The 27,681-nt window shown below is 38.2% G+C and overlaps 1 protein-coding gene across 1 annotated transcript; it reads left to right on the forward strand.

Moving 5' to 3' along the window:
• The first annotated feature begins 830 nt into the window (after nt 1–830).
• Nucleotides 831–27,681, forward strand: hmga2 (high mobility group AT-hook 2). Its single transcript, XM_027151063.2, has 5 exons — nt 831–1,523; nt 3,418–3,504; nt 7,402–7,452; nt 24,087–24,119; nt 26,960–27,681. The coding sequence occupies exons 1-5, from the start codon at nt 1,413–1,415 to the stop codon at nt 27,002–27,004; spliced, it is 327 nt and encodes a 108-aa protein (XP_027006864.1). The 5' UTR covers nt 831–1,412; the 3' UTR covers nt 27,005–27,681.

Consider the following 27,681-nt stretch of genomic DNA (forward strand, 5'->3'; position numbering starts at 1 on the left):
TTGCTGTATCAGCTTAAGTCTCCAAGACTGAGTTGGTGTGAAGAGAGTTAGGGGAGGACTTTGCCGTCCCCCCTGTTGTCATGCAGGCTCGGGCAGATCGTGGGAAAGGGCCTCCACGTAATGCACTTCATTCTCAGGACCTGTTGTTCTTGTGTAATTGATCTCACCGCGCGCCGATGGGCGGGTCGCTTCAAAGCCCACCGACTGCTGAAGGTCTGGGTGCAAGTTTCACTCCACGCACACATGCAGCTGTACAATCCAGCTAAAGCCATTATTATTATTATTATTATTATTATTATTATTATTATTATTATTATTATTATTATTATTAGTAGTAGTAGTAGTAGTAGTAGTAGTAGTAGTCCTATTTAATTTTGAATCAGCAATTGATCTACATAAACATTACAGGTAACTGATTGTTGCATATTAAATAAATACCTGCCAGTGAAATGAACACTGAAAGTAAGCCTGGTCAAGTTACACTATTGTACCTGCATGTATCTGCATGGAATTTAGCAGGCATTATTAAATGACTCTAGTAATGAGCAATATTAAAGCTTGCATGCGCTCTTGGTCTCTTTAAACCCGTTGGACCGTGTCCAGTAGCATGAATGGTGCTGGACACAGGAGTTTGTCTCGATGTGGTCTCTCCTCGCAGAATTTCTCATGTTTTCTGTGGCAGCCGTCCAATTCTCTTTTTTCCCCTTCTCTCTCTCTCTCTCTCTCTCTCTCTCTCTCTCTCTCTCTCTCTCTCTCTCTCTCTCTCTCTCTCTCTCTCTCTTTGCGCCTTTTGTGCCCCCTCCCTCTCCATATTATCCACCCACGGGAAAAGTGATTTTCGTCTTTTTTAAATAATATATATACCACAGCCCCGTCCACTTAGTGGACTTGTTTCCGTGTGGGCAACAGAGATGCATTTAAAAGGCGAATGTTTTTTCCTAAGCTGTCCCGTGTAGAAAAGTTTTTCCTCCAGGTTTTTTGGGAACTCCACTGAGCCCAGCGAGCACAACGCGCACATCTGACAGCGCGCCGAGTTCGTCCGCATGGACAAGACCAACATTCTCATTGATCGCTCTCTTATTTTATGACTATAGCCACCCCCACTCTGTTCTAAAGACGAGACGTTTTTTTTCTTGCGTGTGCCAAATACTCAAGCGGGCAGCACGTGCAAATCGCGACACCTCCAGGTTCACGAGGCCCACTTTTTAGATACTATTTTGCATCCCTAACGCCTCACCTGCCTTGGTTTATTCATTACCGTTATCCTCAGACCTTGTTCAGACTACAGTGGATCCCCCATCACCCATCGTCTCGTAATACTGCAGCAGGACGTCCGGTGCGCGACACAGAGCGCGCGCGCTGCAGGAGCACAGATCTACAGGAACTTCCCCGTTTGGCTGTGAGTCATTGCAATGAGCGCGCGCGGTGAGGAAGGCGCCGAAGCCTCGGGATCTCGCGAGCAGCCCGCTCCGGCCGCCGATCCTCCGAAGAGAGGACCGGGAAGACCCCGGAAGCCGCAGCAAGTCAGTGCCGTTGGCTTGTCTTCTTCTTCCTCCTCCTCTTCATCTTCTTTTTCTTCCTCTTTTTTTCTTTACACTTCTGTATCTAAATCCTAAAACGAATACTGAATAATAGCCTAAAACACATCTGACACACCGGTGCATTAAATGAATATCTTGCAGTTTCGGTCCTGTTTATCCTGAGCATGCAACTGTCTCTTGATGTGTCGTGCTGTGGTCTATTGATTGTTTAAGTGAGCTGAAATATGAATGCACAACAATAGTAAATAATGTTATCGAGTGAGTTCATGATTATACCTCGTTGGCGCGCAACTTTTTTTATGCAACTCCTTTTTTTGTGCTGGGAAGATGTTCTAGCTTAAATTCTAGGGTCATGCAAAAACTGCAAAATGGCAAATCGAACCAATGATCCCAAACTTTTTCTTAGAGTCTAACAATGATCAACGCATTGGCAATGGATAAATATTCAGCTATGCAAATATATTGCTTTTCGCAAACAAGCGAACCTATTTCTGCATAGTTTTAGTAAATGATGCATATTGCCTGCCGGTGATTTTTGGGAATTTGTGTTCTCTAGTGTTTCCCTGAAATCACAGATTAGTTCAGGGTTGCTGCCGGACACAGTTATTCAGTGTGTACAAACTTTACGCTTGGAAGTTGCATCTTTAACGACTGTTTTTACGCCGCCCCTGACCGAGGCGCGACCTCCGCCGTTCTGCAGCACAGATAAAGCGCTACACACACAAACTCCTTTGCATATACCGGTTTCATTCACTATTTGTGCTAAATTTCGTTGTTCCAGCTAGTAGCCTGCTCACGTTCTCCAGTGTAACGACACGGAAGAGAGTTTAGTCATGAACATGCGCGTGTTTACGCACCGTAAAGCCGTGATTCACCGTCATAAGCTTCTCTGTGAGTCAGCCTTCCGATTGTAATTAGATGTCGCCCGCACATGTGGGTGACACGTCCAAAACCGAACACTACCGTATTAAACAGTGAGTTAAATAGCCATTCTATGGCGCGCACTATTTTTAAACACTATTTAGTACAACAGCAAACTGCTTTGGGCTTCACTGTAGAACTGGCGCGCGTAAAATCCTGGACTCCAGCTGATATGCTGAACATTCTCCAAACTTTATAAAGCGAGCTCTTTTTTAGATTTATGCTGGGTCACTTGTCATACCTTAGTATTTCCGATTATATATATATATATATATATATATATATATATATATATATATATATATATATATATATATATATATATATATATATATATATATATATATATATATATATATAACGTTTTAACCCTTAAGGTTTCTTTATTTTATAGCCCTAAAAGTTTCCCCCTCTAAGCAAATAACCCTTAAGCATCCAAAGAACCATCAAGCAATCATATTTTTAACAGTGTGCATAATTTCACAACACACATTTTGCTATAAATATTTTTTCAGTTATTACATAAATAAATTTGCAAATAGAAATTACATCATTGTATATTTTAGATAAAATGTCCAACATAATATTATATAAAATGTAAAAAGTGAATCTATCTATCTATCTATCTATCTATCTATCTATCTATCTATCTATCTATCTATCTATCTATCTATCTATCTATCTATCTATCTATCTATCTATCTATCTATCTATCTATCTATCTACCAATTACTACTAATTTAAATACATTTTGCATATTAATTACAAAGTCACACAATAACATATAATACCTTTTACTGGGTTTTGGATGCATGCCTGCTTACACCAGAAAATAAGAGGATTGTTGGAAATGATATAGATGGAGCAGTGGGAAGTTATATTGATTTTGGGGCAAATTGTCTAACAGCTATATTACCTGACCTCATCTGCTGTGTTTACCTTCTCTCCTCTGCAGGAACCCACGGGTGAGCCTGTCCCCAAACGTCCAAGAGGACGTCCCAAGGGAAGCAAGAACAAGGGGCCTTCCAAAGCAGCACAGAAGGTAGGATGTTAACTACTGCTACAGAGCTCTGTGGCATTCAGTCACTGTTGATTGATTGTAATAACAAAGACAGACAATTGTATTTGCATGCTATCATACACCCCACATCCAAGGGTATCAGTAAGCAAAGAAAGATTTTGTGTTCCATACTCCTGAGTCAGTTCAAACATTGTGTGCTTGTGGGTGGGTGTGTGGTGTGTATGAGTCTGTTTCGGTGTGTGTGTGTGTGTGTGTGTGTGTGTGTGTGTGTGTGTGTGTGTGTGTGTGTGTGTGTGTGTGTGTGTGTGTATGTAATGTGGAACTTTTCTAATTATTGTTGCAATCATAACACTTTGTGCTGTATACCAGGCCAGTGCACAGTAAGCCCACCACTGCAGGATTTTTTTTATTTCACCACACACACACACACACACACACACACACACACACACACACACACACACACACACACACACACACACACACACACACACACACACACACACACACACATGCATATTCATGTATTCAGTGAAAGGCACACCCAGTTTGCTGTACTATAATGTTCACAAGCAATTATGTAATCAAATTCACACATAATTTTTTTTTCCAAAAACAGAAACATGGCAACTGCTGATGAAATAATTAACATATCCCTTCATTTTTGTGTGTGGTCTGCTCAGGCCTGTTGTATATGAGACGTTCCTTAACATCATTTGCAGTCTTGGTTAAGATGTATTAGTGTGTGATTTTCATCTGTGAGACATGGGGGAGTGTGGATGTCTTCATTTATCTGCTGGTGGTAGGGGGATCAGACTGTGGTAATGACTCACTGACAGCCCGACTTGCGCGCTTCCACATTAAGGTACCACTGTAAACAGTCTCAGCCCCACTTTAAAAAACCCAAGCTCTTTTCTGCCGGTGTAATTCTGTTTCATCTCATTTGGCATTGTTATGATAAACAGTGAGCAGATAAATCTGCTAAGATGAAAGGAGTGGAAATCGCCAAGGCGCCTGACTCAAAACACTTTTCACAAAGTTTGCTCTCCCACCCAGAATTAATCATCTTCACCGGGTTCTACTGCTTTACAGATTGAAACGAAGTGTTCATCGCTGGTTTAAATTGCCACTCCTTACTCTGATCCCCAGACTGTAGTTCCACTAGTTAAGCTAAACAGACTGTAGATTTCACTTGTGAGACTCTTTAACATGGGCAAGGGCCTGATCTAGGTAAAAGACTGTAACTTGACAAAACTCTGCATATAGGCAGAAGTCTTGTTTCTTGAAAGCTCATTTTGAGGAGTTATAGACCGGATGAATGGAGCGTAGGGAGAAAAGATTGAAGCGTTTCAAATGAAATGACGTCCGGCAGAGTTGGGTATAAAATACAAATTTTGATATATTATTCTAAAAGAACACTATTGCTAACACAAAAAAGGCAGTGTACAATGTTGCCCTGTGCAGCTTACAATAATCATTACAGTGTAAATGCTTGCTGCAAAAATGATGAATTACTGCATTAGGAGCTCCTGAGACTGTATCATATGACCAAGCTAAATGAAAAGATAACTTCGCTGACTTAAAACGGTATTATCCTTATTGTCAAACGCACACTCTGAACCACACATTCTGATCATCTGCTCAATGCATTTGTCCTAATGAAGAGATGGAATATTTTCCATAGAGCAGTCATTGTTAAACTTGATACACTGGACTCAAGGGGCTAATTTTAAACCATCCTTTTACAAAGCAAGGCCTGACAGGGCGAGTCTAGCTCACCCAGTCTCTGCCTACCCCCTTAGTCTGCAATGGCCTTGCCTAACATACACTTGTCATGTCAGGGAAGGCCAAGTAAAGGCTCAACAGTGACTGCAAGGCATACATAGTGGACACAAGACTAGGCTGCATTGCTGGACAAGACATGCAAAACCATGATTAATTAATAAGGGTGTTAGTTTACAGACCATTAAATATCCCAATTAAATATGCAGCAACCTGAACCGAGAGCTGATACACAGATTGGTTAAAGAGACACCGGCAGATAGAGACACACAAACAGCAGTAGTGAGAAAAAAAATACAGAAGAAGTTCAAAGAACTGTGGGTGACCTATGGGCTTATTTGTTTGTACTAGTGTGAGATAGAACTGAAGCACATCATTGAAGTGCATCAGTCTAGTGGTTACTAGAACTGTTTAATCAAATCACAAATTGGTGTAACCCATCCTCTCATTTAAGAATTTGATATGCCCTGTCTGACACATTAAAGTTACATGAGCTGGCTAAGCGGACAGTAGAGTGGTGGTTGTGGTCAGACTTGGGTTGAGCACTAAGCGGCTGTGTCCTTCGAAGGTTTTATTCTTGTGACACTTGCACAAAATGTTTTTGCATATGTTTATGGCCTTTGTTAAAGCGTACTTATTTGGCTAAACAGTAATGTGTGGCAGTGATGTCATTACTCACTCTGGGCAAGCAGAATAAAACCAAACAGAACTGGTGTGTGTAGAAGATGTATGGGAAGGTTTCATTTTAAATACGTGCTTTACACTGCAGTAGCAAGATAATTATTTATGAATGAGAATAATGACACCCAAAGTCTTTCAGCAAGTTAAGATGACCTTAACATTACGATGCCTTTTGGGAACCAGCCAGCATAGTATTTTTGACACCTGTCCTTCCCCCTTCCCAGAATTGCACAATGACACTAACTCTGGACTGTCACTTTAACTCTGGACTTGCACAGCACAGTGCCACTTTATACACACACAGTGCACATGAACACTTTAAGGACAATCATTAAAACCATTCGCATTTATGTATATACATATATTTTTCACATATATTTTCATATTTTATATAGTTTTTATATAGTTTATACTTTTTATTTATCTACCTATTTATCTCCTTTTGGTTTTATTTTTATGGTTAATTCAATTCCTTTTTATGCTCGAATACCGGACAGATGTAAAAAGCATTTCACTGCATGTCGTACTCTGTATGTATGTGTATATGACAAATAAAATTTGATTTGATTTGAATGCATAGATATTTTATCATTCGTATAGTTCAGCTTAACTTTTGTAGCACCCAGGGACAGCACTTTATATTCTACCAATTATTGAGCTGAATCTCGTCTTGTTAACTGTCCTCGATTGTTGTGAAGGTGGGACCTTCTTGAGGCTTGCACGGTAAATGTAAAGGTGCTTTAGATTCTTAACCTCTTAAATGTATAGAAACGGCTCTTTTAAACATTACGCCAAGTCAATATGGTCCACTAATATAGTCTAGCTATAATGACTTTTAGTTTGGCAGGTTGAGAAATATGATAGTAATTATGATGGGTTCATAAATCAAAAAAATCATAAGAAATGTATTGAAATTGCATTTAATATTGTCTGATAAACAGTCAAAACAACACTTGTGCATAAAATGCTAGTAATTTAATAATCATTTCCCTGATGCAAGAGGTAAAATGATGTGAGATAAATAAGCAGATTATAATGGTGCTTGTCTCAACTTTTAAATGGGTAAAGGATATCTGAGAAATTGGAAGTACTCCAAATCATTGCCTAGCTGTTACCACAAGGTCCCTAATGTGATCTAAAACCCATAACAGTCTGTTATGGTCCTTATCTCAGCAGTGAGTCCGCTGATAATGGCCCTCTCCTTTCCATTTGTATAGCATACAATTCCACCAGTGAAATATTATGCTGTTCAGGTTGGGAACATCCTCTGTGCAAGATACACAGACAGCTCCTTCTCAGATGCTAAGATATACCTTACACAGACTCTCTGGTGCTACTTTGCTAAAATACAAGAAGCTCTGATTCAACAGTATAATGATATGTAACATTTTCTGACGTGTTTTGCATTTTAGCAGAACTGAATGGGTATTAACTCATAGTCCTTGATATTCACAGAAAGCTGAGACCACAGGGGAGAAGAGACCCAGAGGAAGACCAAGGAAATGGGTATGTTAGACACTTTTATTTATTTTAATTATATTATAGGCGTATACATTAAGCATTTTAAAATTAGCCTCAATTTATCCATAAGATAATAAAATATCTGTCATAGAAATGTGAAAAACATCTTAAACTAGTTTTGAATAGTTAATTACATGTATTAGCAATTAAAACAGACATTTCATTCTTATGAAAAAAAAACAAAAACAAACAAAACTGATCTCGGTGCATGACATATGAGTTCAGTTATTAGTAAAATAATGATTAGCATGTCAACATAATGTTGAACCTATCACGTTTACAAGTGATTAGAATCATTTAACCACAGAAATGGTGTGCTAAACTAGCCAGGACTGCAGGAGGATATTTAGACATTGCATATTAATGCATATTCATAAGCCCTGTTATTTTTCATGAGGGTAAAATTGCACAGATGTTCCTAAACCATTGTAGTTGTTCCATGTGGATTAGAACATATTAATCTCCTGGTTCTCCAAGTGTGGTCCAAGATGCATAATGATGGAAATTACAACTCAACATTACTTTAATTCTAATCATTAGACTGTTTGACTGATCACCAGTATTAAATGGGTTTAATCCAAACTCACAAACTGGTTAAGGATATACCAATAAATATTATCAACTTGAATCTGAATGATAATTAAAATAAATAAAATAAAAACGTGTTCTATAAGTGAAATGTTCAAGAAGGAAAAGCTCCAATAATCTCTACAGCTCCAATAAATAGCTGAAATATTATTGCACATATTTAGATAATGAGCCTAATATTTGAACAGCTGGATTATGTGTATGAAATATAGATGACTGAAACATGGTCTGTGAAATTAACTAGTTGATGAGGTCTCCAGCAGCAAATAATATTATAATATTTATAATAATATAATAAGAATATTATATAATAAGAATAATCGTTCTTCTAGACTATTTAAAATGGATGTTTATTTATGTATTTGTTTTGCAAATACAAGCAACCTGTTTGCTTCCATTAGATTTGAGTTTTAATTTTTACTCGAATTAATTGATGTTATATATAATTTGGATATGTTTAAGGGCCCAAATTAGACCTAATCTTTAACTGAACGCACTTTCTTTAATGTGGAATTACCATCAATCACTGCAATTTAATCCACGTCTAGGCTTAAGGCTGTGCCTGGGAAAGTGCCACAGGCCTTCCACTCAGCCTTGCCACTGCTTGCTTGCTCGTCAGCAAGTGCTTAATGAGATTGTACAAATGTTTGTATTATGTGTTAAAGAAAATATTTAGATGTCAGGTTAGACTTCACACTGACCACAGCTACACATCAGCAATTCTGTGGAGAGCTTAAAAAAACGTGTTTATCAGCTTGTAAGTGACACCTTGATAGATTGATTGCCTGCAGGGGTGAGAGACAGAGAGAGAGAGAGAGAGAGAGAGAGAGAGAGAGAGAGAGAGAGAGAGAGAGAGAGAGAGAGAGAGAGAGAGAGAGAGAGAGAGAGAATGGACATGAAGGATCTCTCTCTCTCCCTCTCTCTCTGTCCATGCTTGGTTGATGGTTTTGTGTTTTTCTGTGATGCATGAGTTAATAGCATGGGTTCAGTATCAAATGTGTCAATGTGTGAATTCTTATTCCATTGTAAACCAGTACAAGTGTTGAGAAAGTGCTTTTTGATTTATTGTTTCATATCCAATGTTGTGGGATTGATTTCTGTTTTTTGTTTACATGCCAGCAATTTTATTACCCAAATCAACTAACTTTAAAACCTGAAATTGAATGCCTTTAGTTTTTAAAACATAATACAACAACAACAAAAAAACAAAACACAGAAATTCAAATCAAACAATAAATATCATTGAGTGAAACAAACAGAAAATATTTCACCAATGGTGTTTTTTTGTATTACCATTTCTTTTTTTAAATTGTAGCAGTACAGTAAAAAGTATAGTATATATATATATATATATATGATAGTAATGCTTAGCTACATTTCTGGATGTGGTAGCTCAGTGGTTAAGGTGTTGGGCTATTGATCGGAAGGTCATTTGTTCGAACCCCAGGTCCACCAAGCTGCCACTGCTGGGCCCCTGAGCAAGGCCCTTAACCCTCAGTTGCTCAGTTGTAAGTCACTTTGGATAAGGGTGTCTGCTAAATGCTGTAAATGTAAATGTATGAGCGACTGGAGAGAAGAAAGAGCAACAACACACTTTAAAGTGTTTCGGCAGTTCCAGCATTCAATTATAAGTTATGAGGCAGTGGAAGTACATTTACGATTATATTTTTTGTTTTAATATAGATAAAAACTTTAATTTGTAACAATTAATGTTATATCCCTAATTCTGGGTCCACCAAAATCCCCCAGTGACAATAACTCCCACTCTCATCCATGCACCCTCTTTAACCTATCCCATTTCCTAATTACTGAAATAATAAGGTAAGAAGTGCTACTCTGTTTATTTCTGTTAGTTTAACATGACACTGTAAGCTGGAAAGGAAGTTCTGATTAAAACAAAGACAAGTCAAGGATGCATAAAATATAATAATATTTATTCAACATATCCTGGTGTAATAAGGTCTATAGAATTAACCAAAGACAACACAGAACATTTTATTTAGTTCTGTTTATGCTTCCCCAGTTTCAACACTATCCATAAAGAATGTTCCTTGTGTGTGCTTATGCACTTAGGTTACTAGATCTTTATAACATCAGAGAGTTGATTTTAAATGAAGTGCATTGCCTTGGTTAAATTAGTTACCACTTGGCTGCTGTGAGCTGATAATGATGAACTACATGAGAGTTTAATCGTTAAGATGTTTTGTCAGGTTGCTTGTATTGTAAGACGGTTCTGTCTTTTTTCTCTCAGTGTTTTCACAGAAGACTGGTTGGCATCATTCTTGATTCTTGAAGAGTATACAGCATACACTGTCATTTCGTTTCTTCCGTTTTTTTAGTGCAATGACTAGCATTACTTCACAATGTATCATCTCATATCATATATTGAAATCGTGACATCTTTTTACAAATAGCCTATATCCATAATAATAATAATAATAATAATAATAATAATAATAATAATAATAATAATAATAATAATAATAATAATAATAATAGGGGAATAATAATAGTCTTATAATGCATATTTAGAGATTCATTTACAAATACAGTTAAAGTAACAATTCTATCAAATTCTTTAGCATTTTACATATATATGTGATTTACATAAATATTATTAGATTGCCATAATAACTGCATTTAGAAATGGTCTCTAAATGATTGTGGAAATGTACATTGCGCTACAACCGCTTTAGATTTTAAATGCTGGAGTATTGGTTAAAAAGGTCATTTCATGTGATATATTAATAGTATCATTTCTATATCTGCAGCAGCTATGTGGTCACTTGGGTAGTCTACAATCTCTGCATGCATTCATAACTATTTAAAAACTTGGACCTGTAAGTTAGAATGATTCATACGTTAAAAATAAATAAATAAATAAAATTAAAATAATTGTGTTTGTACTGGAGGAAAACATGGCCTGGATTACTAAATCATCCAAGAATGCAAGCAGCAATCTTCCAACAGAGGAGGATAATAATGGAGATTTCATTGTGAGAGCATTTTTTGAGGGTTTAGCTGTTGCTGCTGCCACCCACTGCTGGAAACTTTGGACTGGCCTGATAAAGAGGGTCACGTTTATTGCACTGCTTTTCTGGACTGATGCCCAGAGGCACGATCGGCTACTCTTTCATGGTAGCTGCGTGTATGCCATAGGTCTACAATCTACTGACTTCAAACGCACATACTGTACACGCACGCTTACATTGCTTACATGCATGCACACACATAGACAATTCCTGTGTGTGTACTTGTCAATTACTCATAGACAAACAATGAGGCAAAAAACTGAGTTAGCAATGAGGCAAAAAATTAGCTATAAATATAATTATTTAAAATCATATAATATAATTATATAAAAATTGCATATACAGGAAAATGGCATGTGACAGAATTTTAAGCTAGAAATCACGTAATTGTTCTAATATCTCTTAACAGCAAGGAAGGGGATTTCAACAATAAATTATTGATTGTGGCGTAGTTTACATTTGAACTGCAACATCAGTAAACAAAGGCTGAGAAGGAAAAATAGGGGAAATAAAAAAAAAATGTTAAAAGCTTATTTTTATTTAATTATATTAAATTAAATACTCAAGGAAATATATTTTCAAAATATGACATACTAAAACATAAATCTCCATGTGTAAAAATACTAAATGATAGACTGACAGAATACCTGAAAACCTGAAAAAAATTCCAGTGGGTTAATAAATAATAAATGTAACATTTTTTTTTCAACAAAACACAGCACTATATTCTTTATGTGGAGTATCTAATCCATTTAGTAATGTTACAATGCAGCTGATTTTGGAGGTTAAAAATCTGCAATTTTAGATCCAATTCCAATTTTGTGTTTTTTTGTATAGCGTCATCGAAAACTGCATGTAGTTTACAGAGTGAAAGAAATCAGTATAACAATTTACAACGATTTATAATTATGTCTTATCATTTCCTATAGACAGCCTTAAAGTGACTTTGTGTATGATGTGTAATAAAGGGTTCATTTGTGTGTGGGGGGGAATTCATTATTATTATTATTATTATTATTATTATTATTATTATTATTATTATTATTATTATTATTATTATTATTATTATTATTATTATTATTATTACATCACTGAGTTCCTCTATATGGTGCCTGGCCAGTTGGTGTGTCCTTTACACCCCAGTAACAGAGTAAGCTATTTAGTGTGAGCCTTCTACAATGAAGCGAGTTTGTGAATGAGAATGAGTCAAGGAGGCAGCTTGCTATCATGAGAGTGTCCTCTCCAAGGCCCACTTTTGTAGATGGGTCTCATTTATCCAAGGGCTGTGACGCACAGCAGAAATTGCCCATTAACTCAACTAGTGCAGTCAGGGACAGAGCACTAACTTGTTTTCTTTCCCCTCTTGTTTTTTTAAATGAATGGACTAGAGGAATGTATGTCCACAGACCTGTCCTCATGTATGGGTGGCTGTGTTGCTTTGAAAGCCTAGGTTATGATCTGTTTGGCAACTTTATTTTGTCACAGATGAATTGGCATGTCCCATGCATCCACCATAGCCACATGGCTGCCTCACATATACAGGGTGGACTTGTCAAGAGCCTTGCCATTCTTTTCCTGGATAAACAAGCCAGCTTTCTTCATTCAGCTACCACTCGCCCTCCTGGAACTAATTATAGCATATCCTTTTTAGCTACAAGGGGCCACTGGAATGTTTTCCTTTGCTTCCCCCACCACCACCAGTCATCCCCAACCCTCCTAAATGGTTAATAGAAGAAGGTGGCTCTGGCCACCAGAAGGGAAAGAAAGTAGTGTTTAACCATATCTACCTCAGAAGTAACCAAGAATGTGTGCGTCTTGTTGAGAGTTAAAAAAACAATTTGAAATTGAAATCATAAGACCCCAACCAGACTTAGCACACTAGTCACTGTCCTCCCTTTGTAACATTTTCACACAGAGTAAGTCTCTGAAGCTGTTACAACATGTTCAGATCAGAAAGTTTGAGAAGGAATTTCAAATGCCATTCTTTCAAAATTTAAGGAGATGAATTAATATGCAGCAAAATCCCCAGTGTTAAGGAGGCACACTCTGTGCTTACGTGTGATGAGTTTTGCTGTTTGACATTTCTAGGCTAAAATCTGTGTTGTACACTAATAAGTAGATTTTTCACTCAGCCCATTTAGTCTCGTTAACTCATAAACTGTAGGGAAATGTACAGTACTTGGAAAAAAGGAAAGACTTCTTTTAACCCTTTATGTAGAACTCTACAGCTGAGATTAGTTTGTTTGTTTCCTTGATCGTTTCTACATTTATATGTGTAAAATGGTTAGGGCATAGATACTATGACAATTTTCTACCTTCTATATAAATAATGTACAGATATCATTTATTTCTTAAAAAAAAAAAAAAAAAAGATTGACGGCTAATGTTGATGGACATGAGACAAATGAGTATTGTTTTCTGGTTCTTGGATAACTGATGCCATTTTTCCACAGGTGGTGTGGATATCTAGAACTTTTCTAAGCAGCAATAGGAATTGCCCTCCCCAGGGCGATAAGAAAAGAGAGCTGTGTCTAGCCAAGACCTTGAGAAGCTGATTTAGAATAGAATGTCAATATGAAGAGATTCTGTCCTGTTCAACAACATCACACTGTGCAACGTCACACCGTCAAACAGCATATTTCCAGATAGCTGAGCCAACACTTACCAATGATGACTACAGAAAGATTCAGAAGGTGACCTTTCCCTTTGTATGTATGATTTTTATTTGGCATGACTTTTACAATTTTACAAGCATTTAGCAAGTCCTCCAATCCAGCATCTGTGCTGCTAGGTCGATCTGTTTAAGCATGCCAAAGCCCTGATTTACAGTCTCCCCCTTCCTTTTCCGAGTGTGCATCCTGCACAGGTGCTGAGATGGACAGGGTCCTCTGTGCCAAGCGGACAGGCTCCACAGTTGGCAGGGTGAGGAAGAATCTTTGTCCTCAAACAGCTAGCATTAATCAGTTGTGCACAGCAGTTCCCCCTTTCATGCTGCCAGCTGGCTGGTGTCCACTGAGTTTTATGCATTTGGTTCCTCACCAACCAAGCAAAACTACAGTGGAGAGGGAAGCTCTTTCTCTTTTTCCTGGGCAGGTTGACCCCTCTCTTGCTAGTAATGTCACGGTTGCATTTTTAGCACTTGGCTGCTTTACAGACAACCTGTCCATTTGTTTCCATAGGAATAAATGCACATAGGCAAAAACAATAGATTTATAGATTTATGATTTATCGAGTTTTCTCATAGAAGTCCATTCTGCCAGGGACAGTGCTGCAATCATGCAGCCAAAACAAATGAATGCAAAGCAAGCCATCAGCAGCCTTTGGTGCCAAGAATTCCTTTGATATGAGGTATAAGACAAGATCTTGATTTATGGTGCCCTTTCACTTGCCAGGTGCTTTGTCCCTTCCCCTCAGTAAAAGTTTTGTCAACTCCATCCACTGAACCCCTCTGCCCTTGAGACCACCAGCCACCCAAAAACAGCTGACTCTGTGTACGAGTGAGAGCACAGACACCAAACATGGTGATCTTACCTGTTGCCCTAAAGCCCTTTCACCTCTCATTTACCTTCCTGCATATTACTTTAAAAGAAGCCATTGCCAGTTCACTGTATGTGGGGGGACATTAGTCATTGCAGACCTAACACCAGTGAGACTCCGCACCCTACGCCTTTGGAAAAAGCAGGAGAATGAGTAAATGAATGAGTAGGGGGGCGTGGGGTGTGGGCGGATGGGGGGGGCGTAGAGGAAGTACTCTCATCTAACACAAGGCTGTGCTGCTTTTGGCTATGGGACAAACAATGTTGGCAGGTGGTGAGGAGCGGAATTAGAGCTCAGGGAAATGGGAGGGAGAGTCCGGCAGTCAGAGGAGGCAGATCGGTGGAGTAGATGAGCGCTGGGATTGGGATTCATCCAACAGTCTCAAAGTGTGGTGGAGAGGCTTGGAAAACCCTCACCCTTTGCCAAAGTGTGAATTTTTTTCCCTGGCTTTTTTCCCCCCTTTCACATATATAAGCTTAGAGGAAGACAGTGTGATGGGGATTCAGTGTCAAACATCAAAAAGTTTTTATAGCGTCAACAATCCTCTCAGGCAAAATATTGAACTTGGCCCCATGTGTTTTCTAGTCAGTGATTCCTGTGGTTATCCCAGGAGCTTGGCAGTTCAGTGAATCAGTGCGCGAAACAATGGTTAAGCGGATGCTCTATGTGCTAGGTTTCACTTGCACATTACAAATGGGGGAAAAACACACAGGTAGAAATTTGTTTTAACCCAGGCCTTTTTAACCACATTAACCCCCTTATAATACACCAGCTATTAACTAGGGAAGCCGATGGCTAACGTGTGATGCCAGCCACAACTGCTTCTTATGATACATCACAGTGCTTATTAACACACTCCAAGGATGTCAAGTCAAGTCAAGAAGCTTTTATTGTCATTAAAATTATATATAGCTGTTGTAGTACACAAGTGAAATGAGACAGCGTTTCTCCAGGACCATGTTGCCACACAATACAAAAAAATTAATTGTAATGTCTTGTCCATGTATTGTGGTCTCCTTCTACCCAAGATGAACACTCGCTGCTTGTTTTTGATACATAAGTGGGTATGTTGGCCCCCACTGGATTGTATTGCAATATTGTTTGGCAAAATCATACTAATTATCAGCGCTTTGGATAATTTTGTAATAAGCAGTACATATCATATTAGCTATTAGATTTGCAAGATGGATTTGGACAACTTTTGCCCCATAGTATGTTCCTGCAAAAATATTAATACACTCTGTAGCTTTGACGTGCTCTTCTCCACGTCTTGGATGTGTGAGAGTCAGAGTTAAAATGTTTGCAAACCTTTACATTTTTCCCATATTTTGTCAGGTCATTGTTGTCCATTCTGTCTGTTTACCTCCCTATATTTGTTCAATTGCACCACACTTGTGCCAAATTTATTCCAAAAAAGGATTACTTTACACCCATGTCTGAGCTTTAATAAATTAAGTCAATTAAGTCAAATTATGCCATGTAGTCATGCCATGTCTCTCACATAGTAAGCATGTTGAAAAGCATTAAGAATATGTACAGGTTTGTCTGATTTTCTCATTTAGTTAAGTGTATTCTTTATGCTTATGATTTGTAGCTGCTTTTTTATTAAACAGTATTTTAAAAGCAATATAATATCATAATTACCTGACAGTCAATCCAATCAGGCTATATAGCTAGTGTTCACAGAAGTGGCGATGTGAGAAAGGAGAGGAAAGGGAGGGAAAGGGATAACAGGGGGTGGCAACTGTGTTTGTAAGAGCAGGGAAAGGTATGTGGCCTGTGTTATTGATGGTATGGCCTCTACAAAATCCATTGCCTCTATCAGTCTCAGGCCCCACATGTGCTGTCTCTGTTTCCTGTTGGGGGAATGCTGGGGCTGATACAGGGCTACAGTTTTCTTTCACTGATGTCTTTCATCCAGAGGCTTGTACACATCCAGAATAGTTCCCTGAAACATTTATTGAACTACAAATTACTTGTATTTACTGTATTTGTATTGTGTTTATCAAATAGCATAATAGATTATAGAAACTAAAATGTTGAGGATATCAGGAAAAAAGATGCAGCATAAATCATCGAGTCAGCATAAAGCTGTAGAAATATTTTTCATTTAAAATTTGTGTTAAATTTGATACTTTTTTATAGGATGTTTTATGCAGATAAACCACATCCAGCTTCTACTCCAATCAAAAACTAAAGACATGCTCATGTTAGTATCATCGATTAGCTTTTAATGTGTGCAACAAGGGTGTTTAATGCAAATCAGCCAATGAGCTAGTGGGCTTTTTCAGCACGTACTGCTGTGAGGCGGACATTGTGTACATAAATACACCACCCTTTGCTAAACAGTTGGTCTTTTTCCATGTTTTCTCACCACACTTCTGCTGTTCTTCAAATTCTATGAAAACCTAGTCAGGATCCATGTTATTAGCGTATTTTTGCCATTGCCAATAGGACACAGGACATGAGTTGTTCCAGGCAACGCAGGTTAATCCACAACATCTGCATCATTCAGCTTACTATGGGCGGAGTTGACTGCTCCTTATGGATTCTTTCCCACTCAACTCTTATTCTTGAACAAAACCCACAACTGCATCCCTATAGTTCCAAGAACACATACATGGTCTCTTATATGCTCTATAAGTGGCTATGAATAACTTCACAGCTATCAATAACAACAGAGGATTTGTGTTGTAAAGAGAAACAGACTGCAAAAACTAAAAGACAACGAACTACAAATGAGTATAAGATAATCATATGATCTCATAAGACTTGGTAAAAAACTCTCAAGACAACAAATTCTCAAACTAGAAAATTGTAAGGAACTGAAGTAAAACCTGAATTATAGGGCTGCCCATGACCCCTCTCCCCCTTTGAAAAACTCTGGGAACTGATTTCACTTCAAACAGCAGAGGCTCCTAAATGGAGCAGATCCAATTTGCGCCTTTCTTTCCCTCCAGAACACCCCCTCCTGAAAAAAAAGAGAAAAAAAAATCTTAACAAAAGGCTGCTTGTCCTGCCAGGAATTTTCCACATTCCTCACTCTGGCAGACATTTTTCTCCTCTACAATGGGCCCTTCGGCAATTCCCCCTAATCGTGAGGTTTTAGCTCTACTCTGATAGGTGCCATTCATAGCACTATTTGGTAGGGGAGTGTAGTTGATTGGGAAATGGAGAAGAGAGGAATGGAGGGGTGGATGGAGGTTTGTTGGCTGTGGAGGGCTTGGATTTCCTGGCTGAAGAACCTTTTCAGGATCAGCCGAAATAGTGGAGGCATTCCAGGAGAAATCACAAAGCTGACGTTGTGCCACCCCTGCACCCAGGAGCTGCCTGGCTCTTTTTCCCCACTTCCACCTTTAGTTTAATATAACATGTGGCCTTTATTCGTAGAAGTGGTGGCGGTGGGGAGGGATGCAGTTACTGGGTGGCTCGTCCGTGGGGTCTGCCTCGACTGAGGGAGTCCTTGGATAGGTTTGCCTCATCAAATCAAGCAGAGTGTTTTTTATTTTTCCTGTCTTTGTGGAATTCTTGTCAGCGGCCCTAAGGAGAGGCTATGTTAAAAAAAGGCTTTTGTGCAAACACAAACCATGTGTTCTCAGTTTAAATTTAAAGTGAACGTGAGCTGCACTCTTGCTTCCTAGACTTCATCCTCTATTTTATTAACAAAGTAAAAAAAAAAGAAAAATATGTGGTCTCTTAACAATTTGATAATGCTTCAAATATTGTAAAGCATTACTGATTTTCTATGTATAATTCATGTTTTAATCATGTGGTACGATTTAAATACAAAACAAGAGTCTTAAGGAAACACATCAGAATCGTTCATCATCAAGATAGAGTTGAATATAGTGGCTTTGATCAAATATACAATCAAAAGTATTAGGACCTAAATCACAATTTGGAAATTTGGCAATCTAAAGCCTTGTGTAATTAAGATGCCATGGTTTTCTGTAGAAACTCAATTATTTCAGTCTGTTAGAGTTTAGACAAATCGACAAGTTATGGCCACATCATCCTAGCAATAGATACTACCATTAAGTAGCAATAAACGGAGTTGACAAAACAAATAGTTAAAACTGTGTAGGGAGCTTCTGAGTGTCATAAAATACCATACCATAGGGAGATTGCAACATTAAATTGCCCCAGTGGGAGTGAGAAAATGCCCCATGGACAGGAGTAACCATCTCTTTTGTTGGAAAGGAATTACTCTCTCTCTCTCTCTCTCTCTCTCTCTCTCTCTCTCTCTCTCTCTCTCTCTCTCTCTCTCTCTCTCTCTCTCTCTCTCTCTTTCCCTCTTACTTTCCTGTCAATTAGGATGACAGATTATTTCATGGTCCTGTATACCTAGGAAGGTAATTAGTGTTGTGGTAATCTACACATCTGAGCAAGTATCTGTTAGACTTCATTCTCATCAGTTGGTAGCTGCTGAGCAATTATGGATAAATATATTGTGTGTGGAATTGTACTAATCGACCAAATTGGCGGAATTGGATGGACAGATTTTTATTTGTTACTTTTACAATTAGAATGGTGACTCAACATGTGTCAGATCTTTTGTTAAACTTTTTAAGATAAACTCCCAAATTGTATTAAAGAAAGTTATTCCAAGAGTTTTGCGCTGAGAGGAAGAGAGGGGTTCCCTGTAGTTAGCAGCTTTAAGTAAATTGCCTGGCATGCAAAAGAGGGCCTTTAGACATGGCATATTTTGAGGGTGAGAATTTTTCCTTTTGCTCTGTTCAGTGTGAGGCTTCACACTGTTTCAGCACGCTTTTCTTTGGAGCTGCTAAGACTTGCACTTGCAAGTTCAAGGACTGTCGTCTCACTATTACATAAGTCAGAAACCTCTAATCATTACTCGTTCCTCTTTACCCTTGCATAATCTCTTTGTGTAACCTTTGCTCTATATACACGCACATGCCTATTACGCTTCATACTTATTAAAAAAGAAAACTGGGCAAATATGGGTTCTGAACAATGTACAATGTGGGTGTCTGAAGGTCTGTCCCCAATTCAGTGAGTTGTCACATATCCAAAAAGCATGTGCTGAGAACACACAGAGGACAAGGCAAGATTACACAAGAATTGACTCGTAAATTCTTTGAAATCCAAGAGGCATGAATCATTGCCAAGGTATTCTGAAGTGAAGATCTACCACTTCACAGGGAGGGGTAGAGCTATTGACAGCAGAAGAACAGTAGGAGGTCTGCTCTTTCTTTGCTTTTTCTTCATGCACTGGAATAGTGAAGGAGATAGACAGGTTTTTATTGCCAGCAAATCGACAACTACACAAACTTTGGCTGGTAAAAGTTCATGCTTGTCTCATCAGTTGGAGAGGGGGTGACAAACTGATTATCCTGTTTTGTCAGAACTTGAAAAGGCAGCCGACAGTCCAGATGAGAGTTAACTGGCTGTTGAAGAGCTCACTTATCATGTTATGCTTTATTCCTTTGGCAAACCCAAGTGCTCTGCTGAGAACCGTAGAAGATTTTTTGGCCACACTGAAAGAGTGTCATTGGTGTACAGCAACCTTTAGCTTTAGACAAAGCAGTGATGCCATGTTTTCCTTTGCTTTGCTTTGCTTTTCTCCATGTTTTCCTGAGCATTCATTGATGTTATCATTCCTGAGCATGGTGTGTGTTTTTCTGTCATCCACCAGGCAGTTGTTACAAGGCATGCAAAACACTATAAGCTAGGAAACCAGGTCATGGCAAGTCAGAGGGAAGTGACAAAAAAAATAAAAAGAAAAAAAGAAACTTACACCGGCTGCCGCACAACTTGATCTCTGCCCAAAAAAACTTGAGACCTTTTAATACCACTGAAATTTTCCTCACTATGACAAAACAATGACCAAAGGATTTACAAACCACATTGAAGTGTACATAATTTCATATTATCTTTCAGTTCTGTTGATAGGTAGACCATTTATTTGTGTGTTTTGGACAATGCAAATGAAAAAAAATGGTGTACGCAACAGAGCTGATAATACATACAGTTATATAAACAATATATTGGTGTCTTGTAGCATGCAGTGATAATACTTGTTATGTACTGTGTAATAAAAAATCTTGCTTTCTTCCTGGTAGTGAGCAGTTGACAAAAATCTATATGATGGCATAGTTTATAGATCATGATATCAGTTCATATCAAAGTATAATATGATATCCGCTTTCATAAAAGACCATATTTACTGGCTGTTGTCCTAGATATGCTTTGGCTTCCTGATCAACAAATAAATCAAACTAAACTGAATTTCTATACAATTAAGATAAAACATCAGAATTAAATTAAGGTTTGACAATTATTACTGATTTAAAACTACTTTATCATTAGTAGGCTTTATTATTATTTTTTATAAGCTTTTAACTGTAGACCATGTCATATATGTCACTCAGAATAACTTATTATTAACCAGTAGCCTATTTATATCTACATATTTCTATCTATATACATATTTTATTTATACCTTCTACATCATTTAAATTAACTGAATTAATTATTACTATCGCCTTGACAGCAATTAGTCTTTTTATTTCAATTCTTAAAATTGTAGTTAAGCTAGAACCACATTATATGTGAATTGCGCTTGAACAGAACCTTGAATCTTTAAAAGCATTCTGGGGAGTTTGCAAGTTTGAATACAACAGAATTTTATAGCCAAGAGAAGAAAATGTTTTTTTTTTTATATTTTCCTTCTATCAGAGTTTTTATACTGAAGGTATACTTAGTCATTGACTTAGTTGACAAGCTTTTAAAATGAATAAAACCCAGAGAACGGAAGAATGAAATGCCATTTGTTTCGTTTGTTACTTTTTTTTGTCTCTTTTTTTTGTTTTTAACCAGTAATGACTGATTATACGAGTTTAAGTCTCAGGTTACACCGATCTGCAGGTAGATATAGATGTTAAATGGCAGGAGTACGTTTTCCCACAAGTTAATTAGCTTTTGTCTGACACATCATTCCTCCTTTGATCAGTCAGGAGTGTGAGTGTTCCTCCTTTGGTCAGAGGAGTGTGAGGAAGTGAGAGGGAAAATGTGTAACTGTGTCACTACGGGACACTTATTGACCAGCGTTTCCCTGTTTGTCATTATTGAAATGTCTCTCATTAAAATGTGTAATTAAGTAATTTTAACCAACTCTGGAAGGTTAAGCGTATCTCAGAAATGATTAACCCCTGAAACCACAACCAGGACAGAAATAGTAGTGAAGACTTTTTTTGGGTGCCATCAGGCAGGATCAAAATATCTCAACTCGTTTTACTGAGTGTCACTTAGCAACACTACTATAATGGGATATGTAACACAGCTTGGTAGAGATCCAGTGTCCTGTGCCATGTGGAGTTCATCACAGGATTGCCTGCATTCAATACGAGTGCCAGAATGGCAATTGATTTGTACTGCATTATCTCAAAAGGAAGTCGATCTGGGAAGGGCTGTCCAAAGATAGTTGGGTAGCAAGGGAGGGAGAGAGGGGGAATAGGCTGCATTCTTTCTCGGGGGTTGAGTTTCAACACTGATGGGGCAGTTGCCTCTGGGGCTTCTTCTGCTGATCTCTTCCTTCTCTGGGAACATATCTCTGGTCCCTTTTAGCACTGGGCCGCACACAGTGTGTGTGTTTGTGTGTGTGTGTACGTGTGTCTATGTGTGTGTGCGTAGGATGTTGGGGGCCTCAGGGTCACCAGGCCCCACTCGGCTTTGGCCCACATCTTAAACCAGCACCCAGAGTGTCAGCTCCAAGCAACTTCAAAGTAGAGCTTCAGCCTTGTGAAAGACAATGCCAAGATTTCCCCTTTTGTGCAGATGGGGCAGAAGGGAAGGAGGTGGAGGGAACGTTCTGAGCCATAGAAAATGGGGGGCCTCTCTACCTATAGAGTTCTGGTTTCAAATACTGTTTGTCCTGAGCTACATTCCACAGTCAGTGATGGGGAAGAGATCTGTGGGAACTCACTCTTCACATGGAGATTTGTAACTGCAAGTTTATAGAGGTGTTAAGATGTAAAACACATAAAATGATTTTGAGACAAGTCTCTCTTGATCCTTTATCAAATATTTGCATGGAAATTGACTGGCTTTCCCTGAACAATTTTTTTTTTATTGTAACCATTTCAGTCTTCTAATGTGTAACTGTACACTTTGGCTCTTTAGTTTTATTTTGCAATAGGAAAATTGTAAAAGTCAAATTCACTGTTTATCTAATTTCCAATTTGATGGATAAAATTGGAAAATAAAGGATCATGTTTCAGTTTGTAAAGGGTAAAACAATTTGGTTTGAGTTCCCATTAAAATCCTATCACATGGTCATTACCAAGCTAGCTCCAAAACGATTTCTATAGTAAATGTTATGACCATTATTATAAAAAAAAAATATTTTTTTCATTTTAACACTGTAAAGTACTGTAAGTAAATGTACATATATATTTTTTAGACAATATAGACAATTCAGTGTAGCTTTCAAAAGTATTACTAGTGAAGGCACAGAGCATGTATTAGGTCATATATGGACCTTCAAGGACAGCTAGCTTTGTATATTAGCTTCCACAAGGCCCATGATGGTACGTTGTACTGTATAAAGGAATCAAACTGTAATCTATCACGATGAATGTGACTGATGAGAGGAGTTGCCATTAAAATGTAGGACACATCCACAATTTGTTGGAGAAATTTGTCAACAAAAACATGGTTACCAGGCATCTGAATTATTGGTTGACAGTTCCCAGCTTGTATTCGCTTACTCTCAATTTGACTTTATCGACACACACACTCAGGTCCATCCGGTGCTGACATTTACTATGTTACAGCCTGCTCACATTCTGGCAGGAACTGGCACAAAATGCACCAGCTGTTCCCAACAATCCAGTTTAGTGTGTGTGTGTGTGTGTGTGTGTGTGTGTGTGTGTGTGTGTGTGTGTGTGTGTGTGTGTGTGTGTGTGTGTGTGTGTGTGTGTGTGTGTGTGTGAGTGTGTGTGAGTGTGTGTGAGTGAGTGTGTGTGTGTGAGTGTGTGTGTGAGTGTGTGTGTGTGTGTGTGTCTGTGTGTGTGTCTGTGTGTGTGTCTGTGTGTGTGTGTGTGTGTGTTTGCAGTGGCTAGCTTTAGTTGCAAACACAAGGGACTCTCAGGGCTTTTTTTGTTTCTGGAAGAGCAGAAGACTGCTCAGCTGTCTGCTTGAGGTCTTAGAGCCTCTTCCGGTGGGGTGGCAGTGCTTGTTGGGTGTGATGTAACACTAAGAGGGCACAATCCGGGCTTTGTTAACTCACCCATTTGCCCACAGTAAAAGGCTCTGCTGTATTTCTGCCTAATTTGCCTTTAATTTAAGGTTAGGTGTTGGCACTTTATAGAAGGCAGTTTAGAGTTTTATAGATTAGGTAATGTTGGTATTGATATGTGCTGTTATGTGGCATGGTAGGCAGTGCCATGATCAATGATAAAAAATTCTAACCTGTTTTTTTTTTTGCTGTCTTTCTTGCAGCCACAGCAAGTGGTCCAAGAAAAGCCTGCTCAGGTATGTAAACTAAATGTATTTATTCTAGGTGTAGTCTGCACACACACACACACACACACACACATGCACGCACGCACGCACACACACACACACACACACACACACACACACACACACACACACACACACACACACACACACACACACACACACACAGAGAGAGAGAGAGAGAGAGACACACACTACAACTCTTACACTACCTTTATGTAACCAAAGCTTTTATCCATAGTATATCTAGCACACATTGATCCTCACACATTAGTACTTAAAAATGCAATAAGAATTTCATTTAGAAACTGCATGGCTTCTGAGTAATACAACCCATGTCAAATCATGAGAATACAGACCGCTATGGACTCAGCACACCGGCCAAATCTACACAGTCTATCAATAAAGGATGCCTGGAGCTCAACCTATGCGCTTATATCAGTGTGTATGTGAGTCATGGCCAGTTTGTGTTTTCAAGGTTTCACAAATCCCAATCTCTGACTCAACTGTTTGTTTAGCTAGGGACCTGTAGGGTAAATCTCTAGAGCCAATATAAATCTTATCTTGATAAAATCAAATCTTTCTGCAATATATAATCTTATGTGCCCTCACCGATGGATATGGAATCTGACCTGAAGTATAAGACTAAAAGATTAGAAGATCAGAAGAAGGGTCTTTTTTACTTCAATGTTTTAGATGTAACAGAAAAACAGATGAGAAATCAAAGGAATTTGGTTAAAAAAACATTCTCCAAATGCAAATACATTCAAGTGCAGTTAAACGATATATTCCAGCAGTGACTATGTTGATTAGTGTGGGAAGACACCTATGGAAAGTAATGAATAGGTAAGAAATTCTCTCCCTCCCCTTTTATGTTTGCTGGTGCGAACCATTTTGTGGTGGGAATGCATAACTGCAGCCTGATTTGTTGCTGTGTGGGAATGCATGGGCCTTGATGAGCACTGGGAACAAGAGCCTTAATGTACACACACAGACACACACAAAGACACACACACACTTATATTTATGTCTTTAGAGCAGGGGTCTCCAATCTTATCCGGAAAGGGCCGGTGTGGGTGCAGGTTTTCATTCCAACCAAGCAGAAGCCACAGCAGAGTCTATAAAAGCCAAGAACAACTGATTAAACAGGTGGAATCAGGTGTGGCTTCTGCTTGGTTGGAATGAAAACCTGCACCCACACCGGCCCTTTGTGGATAAGATTGGAGACCGCTGCTGTAGAGCACTCCATATATTCATATGTGTAAACCCATAGTGGCATGTTCGATTCGATTCAATTCAAGTTATTTGTATAGCGCTTTTTACTTTTTTAATGGGCTTTGTCTCAAAGCAGCTTTACAGAACATAAACATAGAACAGAAGGTAAATATAAAGAGAAATATAGAGATTTAATATAGTAAAAATTCAAGATATACAGTATATAGTTCAGTGTGTATGTATGAATGTCCTACACATTTGTTTGTTAGAAATTTATTAATTAATTAAATATACTGTAAAAGCACCAGAAACAGCAGAAAGTAAAAATGCCAGGACTGACAACATGGTCTGTAAATTCTACTCACTTGACTCATCATTTAAGTTCATAACTTGTCTCAAGTACTGATGTGTGCTAGACTGGTTTTAATCACACGTACGTTTTTTTTGTTTGTTTTTGTTTTTTTTAACTTGCCTGCAATATCCTTTTTTTCTTACAGATTTAGTCGATTCACACATAGCTCGAACATTTACCTACCTCTCTGTCTGCGTCTTGGAAAAAAAACACATTTAACTTTAGAAAATACTTTAAAAGCTGTAAAATTCCTTGTCTTGCATTAAGAAAAAAGAGTGAGCTATTTACTAGCTTTAACTATAGAGCCGTCTCTCAGCTAGCGATATAAATATTGGGCTATCCGTGCATGCTGACCTTTCTTTTGCCTTCTCTAATTAATGATGCATGCTAAATGTGAGGGATGGTATTTCTGACTCACCTGTCAATCAGAGTAACACTAGCCAATCGCAGGCATTTGTTATGTATATAGGAGTTTAGTTTGCACTCTCATCAGCTGACTTGTCATGTTGCATGAGCATGTGCCAGGTGTTAGAATTCGCCCACCCTGGTTCAGAAAATGGCCAAGAATCTCCCCTCAAATTTCTTTTTCCTCTCTCTCTCTCTCTCTCTCTCTCTCTCTCTCTCTCTCTCTCTCTCTCTCTCTCTCTCTCTCTCTCTCTCTCTCTCTCTCTGGTTGATGCTCAGCTAGAATATATATTAAATACAGGGCTGTGGTAGCTCAGTGGTTAAGGTGTTGGAATGTTAGAATTCCAGGTACACAAAGCTGCTACTGCTGGGCCCCTGTGCATGGCCCTTAACCCTTAATTGCTTAGTTGTATAAATGAGATAAATGTAAGTCGGTCTGGATAAGGGTGTTTGCCAGATGTTGCAAAAGTAAATCAGAGGATAGAGATCAGATTTAATCAGACCCAAACAAAATTTTTACAGTACTGGCAACTGCAGATTTATAACTGTAGATATAATAATGAAAAAAATTAAAAAATAAATAAATAAATAAATAAATAAATAAATAAATAAACAAACAAACAAATAAATAAATAAATAAATAATAATAATACTAATAATAATAATACTAATACTAATACTACTACTACTACTACTACTACTACTAATAATAATAATAATAATAATAATAATAATAATAATAATGAAAAAACCCTCAAAATATAATATAAATTTAATATTTTCATTTTTAATTGTCTTTAGCCTTCAAATGTCCTGTCATTCAGAGTATGTGTAGAAATTGGCAGTGATTGAAGTAAGGCTGATTTTTTGTGCTTTTTAGGAAGAGGAGGAGGAGGAGGCAGAGGGCTCGCCCGAGGAGGACTAATCAACCACAGCATATTACCTCTACCTCATCCAGCTGTCAGCTCTCTTCAAGGGAAAAGACTGCCTTGACCACTTATTGTTGAGTTTCCACTTTTGTTTATCAAGTTTGTTAATCGTTCTCATTTGTTGCATTTCTTAGTTTCATTTTTGTTTGTTCTTGTTTGTTATTTTGGTTTTGGTTTTGTTCTTGTGATCATCACACAAAACCTCATAGCATGAACGCGGGGCAAAAATCACGACAACAACATCGACAAAAAACACAACCGTTGTGCAGATAATAATTCTGCTCACCTCCGCATTCCAAACTGCTGTAGCACAGAGGTGCGGGAGTTAGCCGCATGGGATGTGCTGCTGTTGCTCTTGCCACACACACCAACACACACACAAAAGAGAAGGAAAACCTATCTGGTTTTGTCATTTAAAATGTTTGTGGTAGAGCCTACAACACACTACTCCATCAAAAGTGCACACATACATGCAGAAAACACCTTACTTCTGTGTCACACCACCAAAGACAGATGAGAAACGAACTATTCTGGGTATTTAGATGTATAAAATGTTTCAATACAGCATTTTATGTCATAAAAATGTTCACTAATATTTAAAGATATGGCCTGCAGATTGAACTGAAAATAACATGACCTATTAAATGTTAATTACCATCATTAGAAAGTTTTT

Source organism: Tachysurus fulvidraco, chromosome 19, assembly GCF_022655615.1.
Source record: "Tachysurus fulvidraco isolate hzauxx_2018 chromosome 19, HZAU_PFXX_2.0, whole genome shotgun sequence".
Classification (NCBI taxonomy): domain Eukaryota; kingdom Metazoa; phylum Chordata; class Actinopteri; order Siluriformes; family Bagridae; genus Tachysurus; species Tachysurus fulvidraco.

Bases quoted from the DNA above. Each gene is read 5' to 3' on its own strand.
- hmga2 (XM_027151063.2), top strand. From the start codon at position 1,413: ATGAGCGCGCGCGGTGAGGAAGGCGCCGAAGCCTCGGGATCTCGCGAG. The intron at 1,524-3,417 runs GTCAGTGCCGTT...TCTCCTCTGCAG, and splicing joins GACCCCGGAAGCCGCAGCAA to GAACCCACGGGTGAGCCTGT. The intron at 3,505-7,401 runs GTAGGATGTTAA...TGATATTCACAG, and splicing joins CTTCCAAAGCAGCACAGAAG to AAAGCTGAGACCACAGGGGA.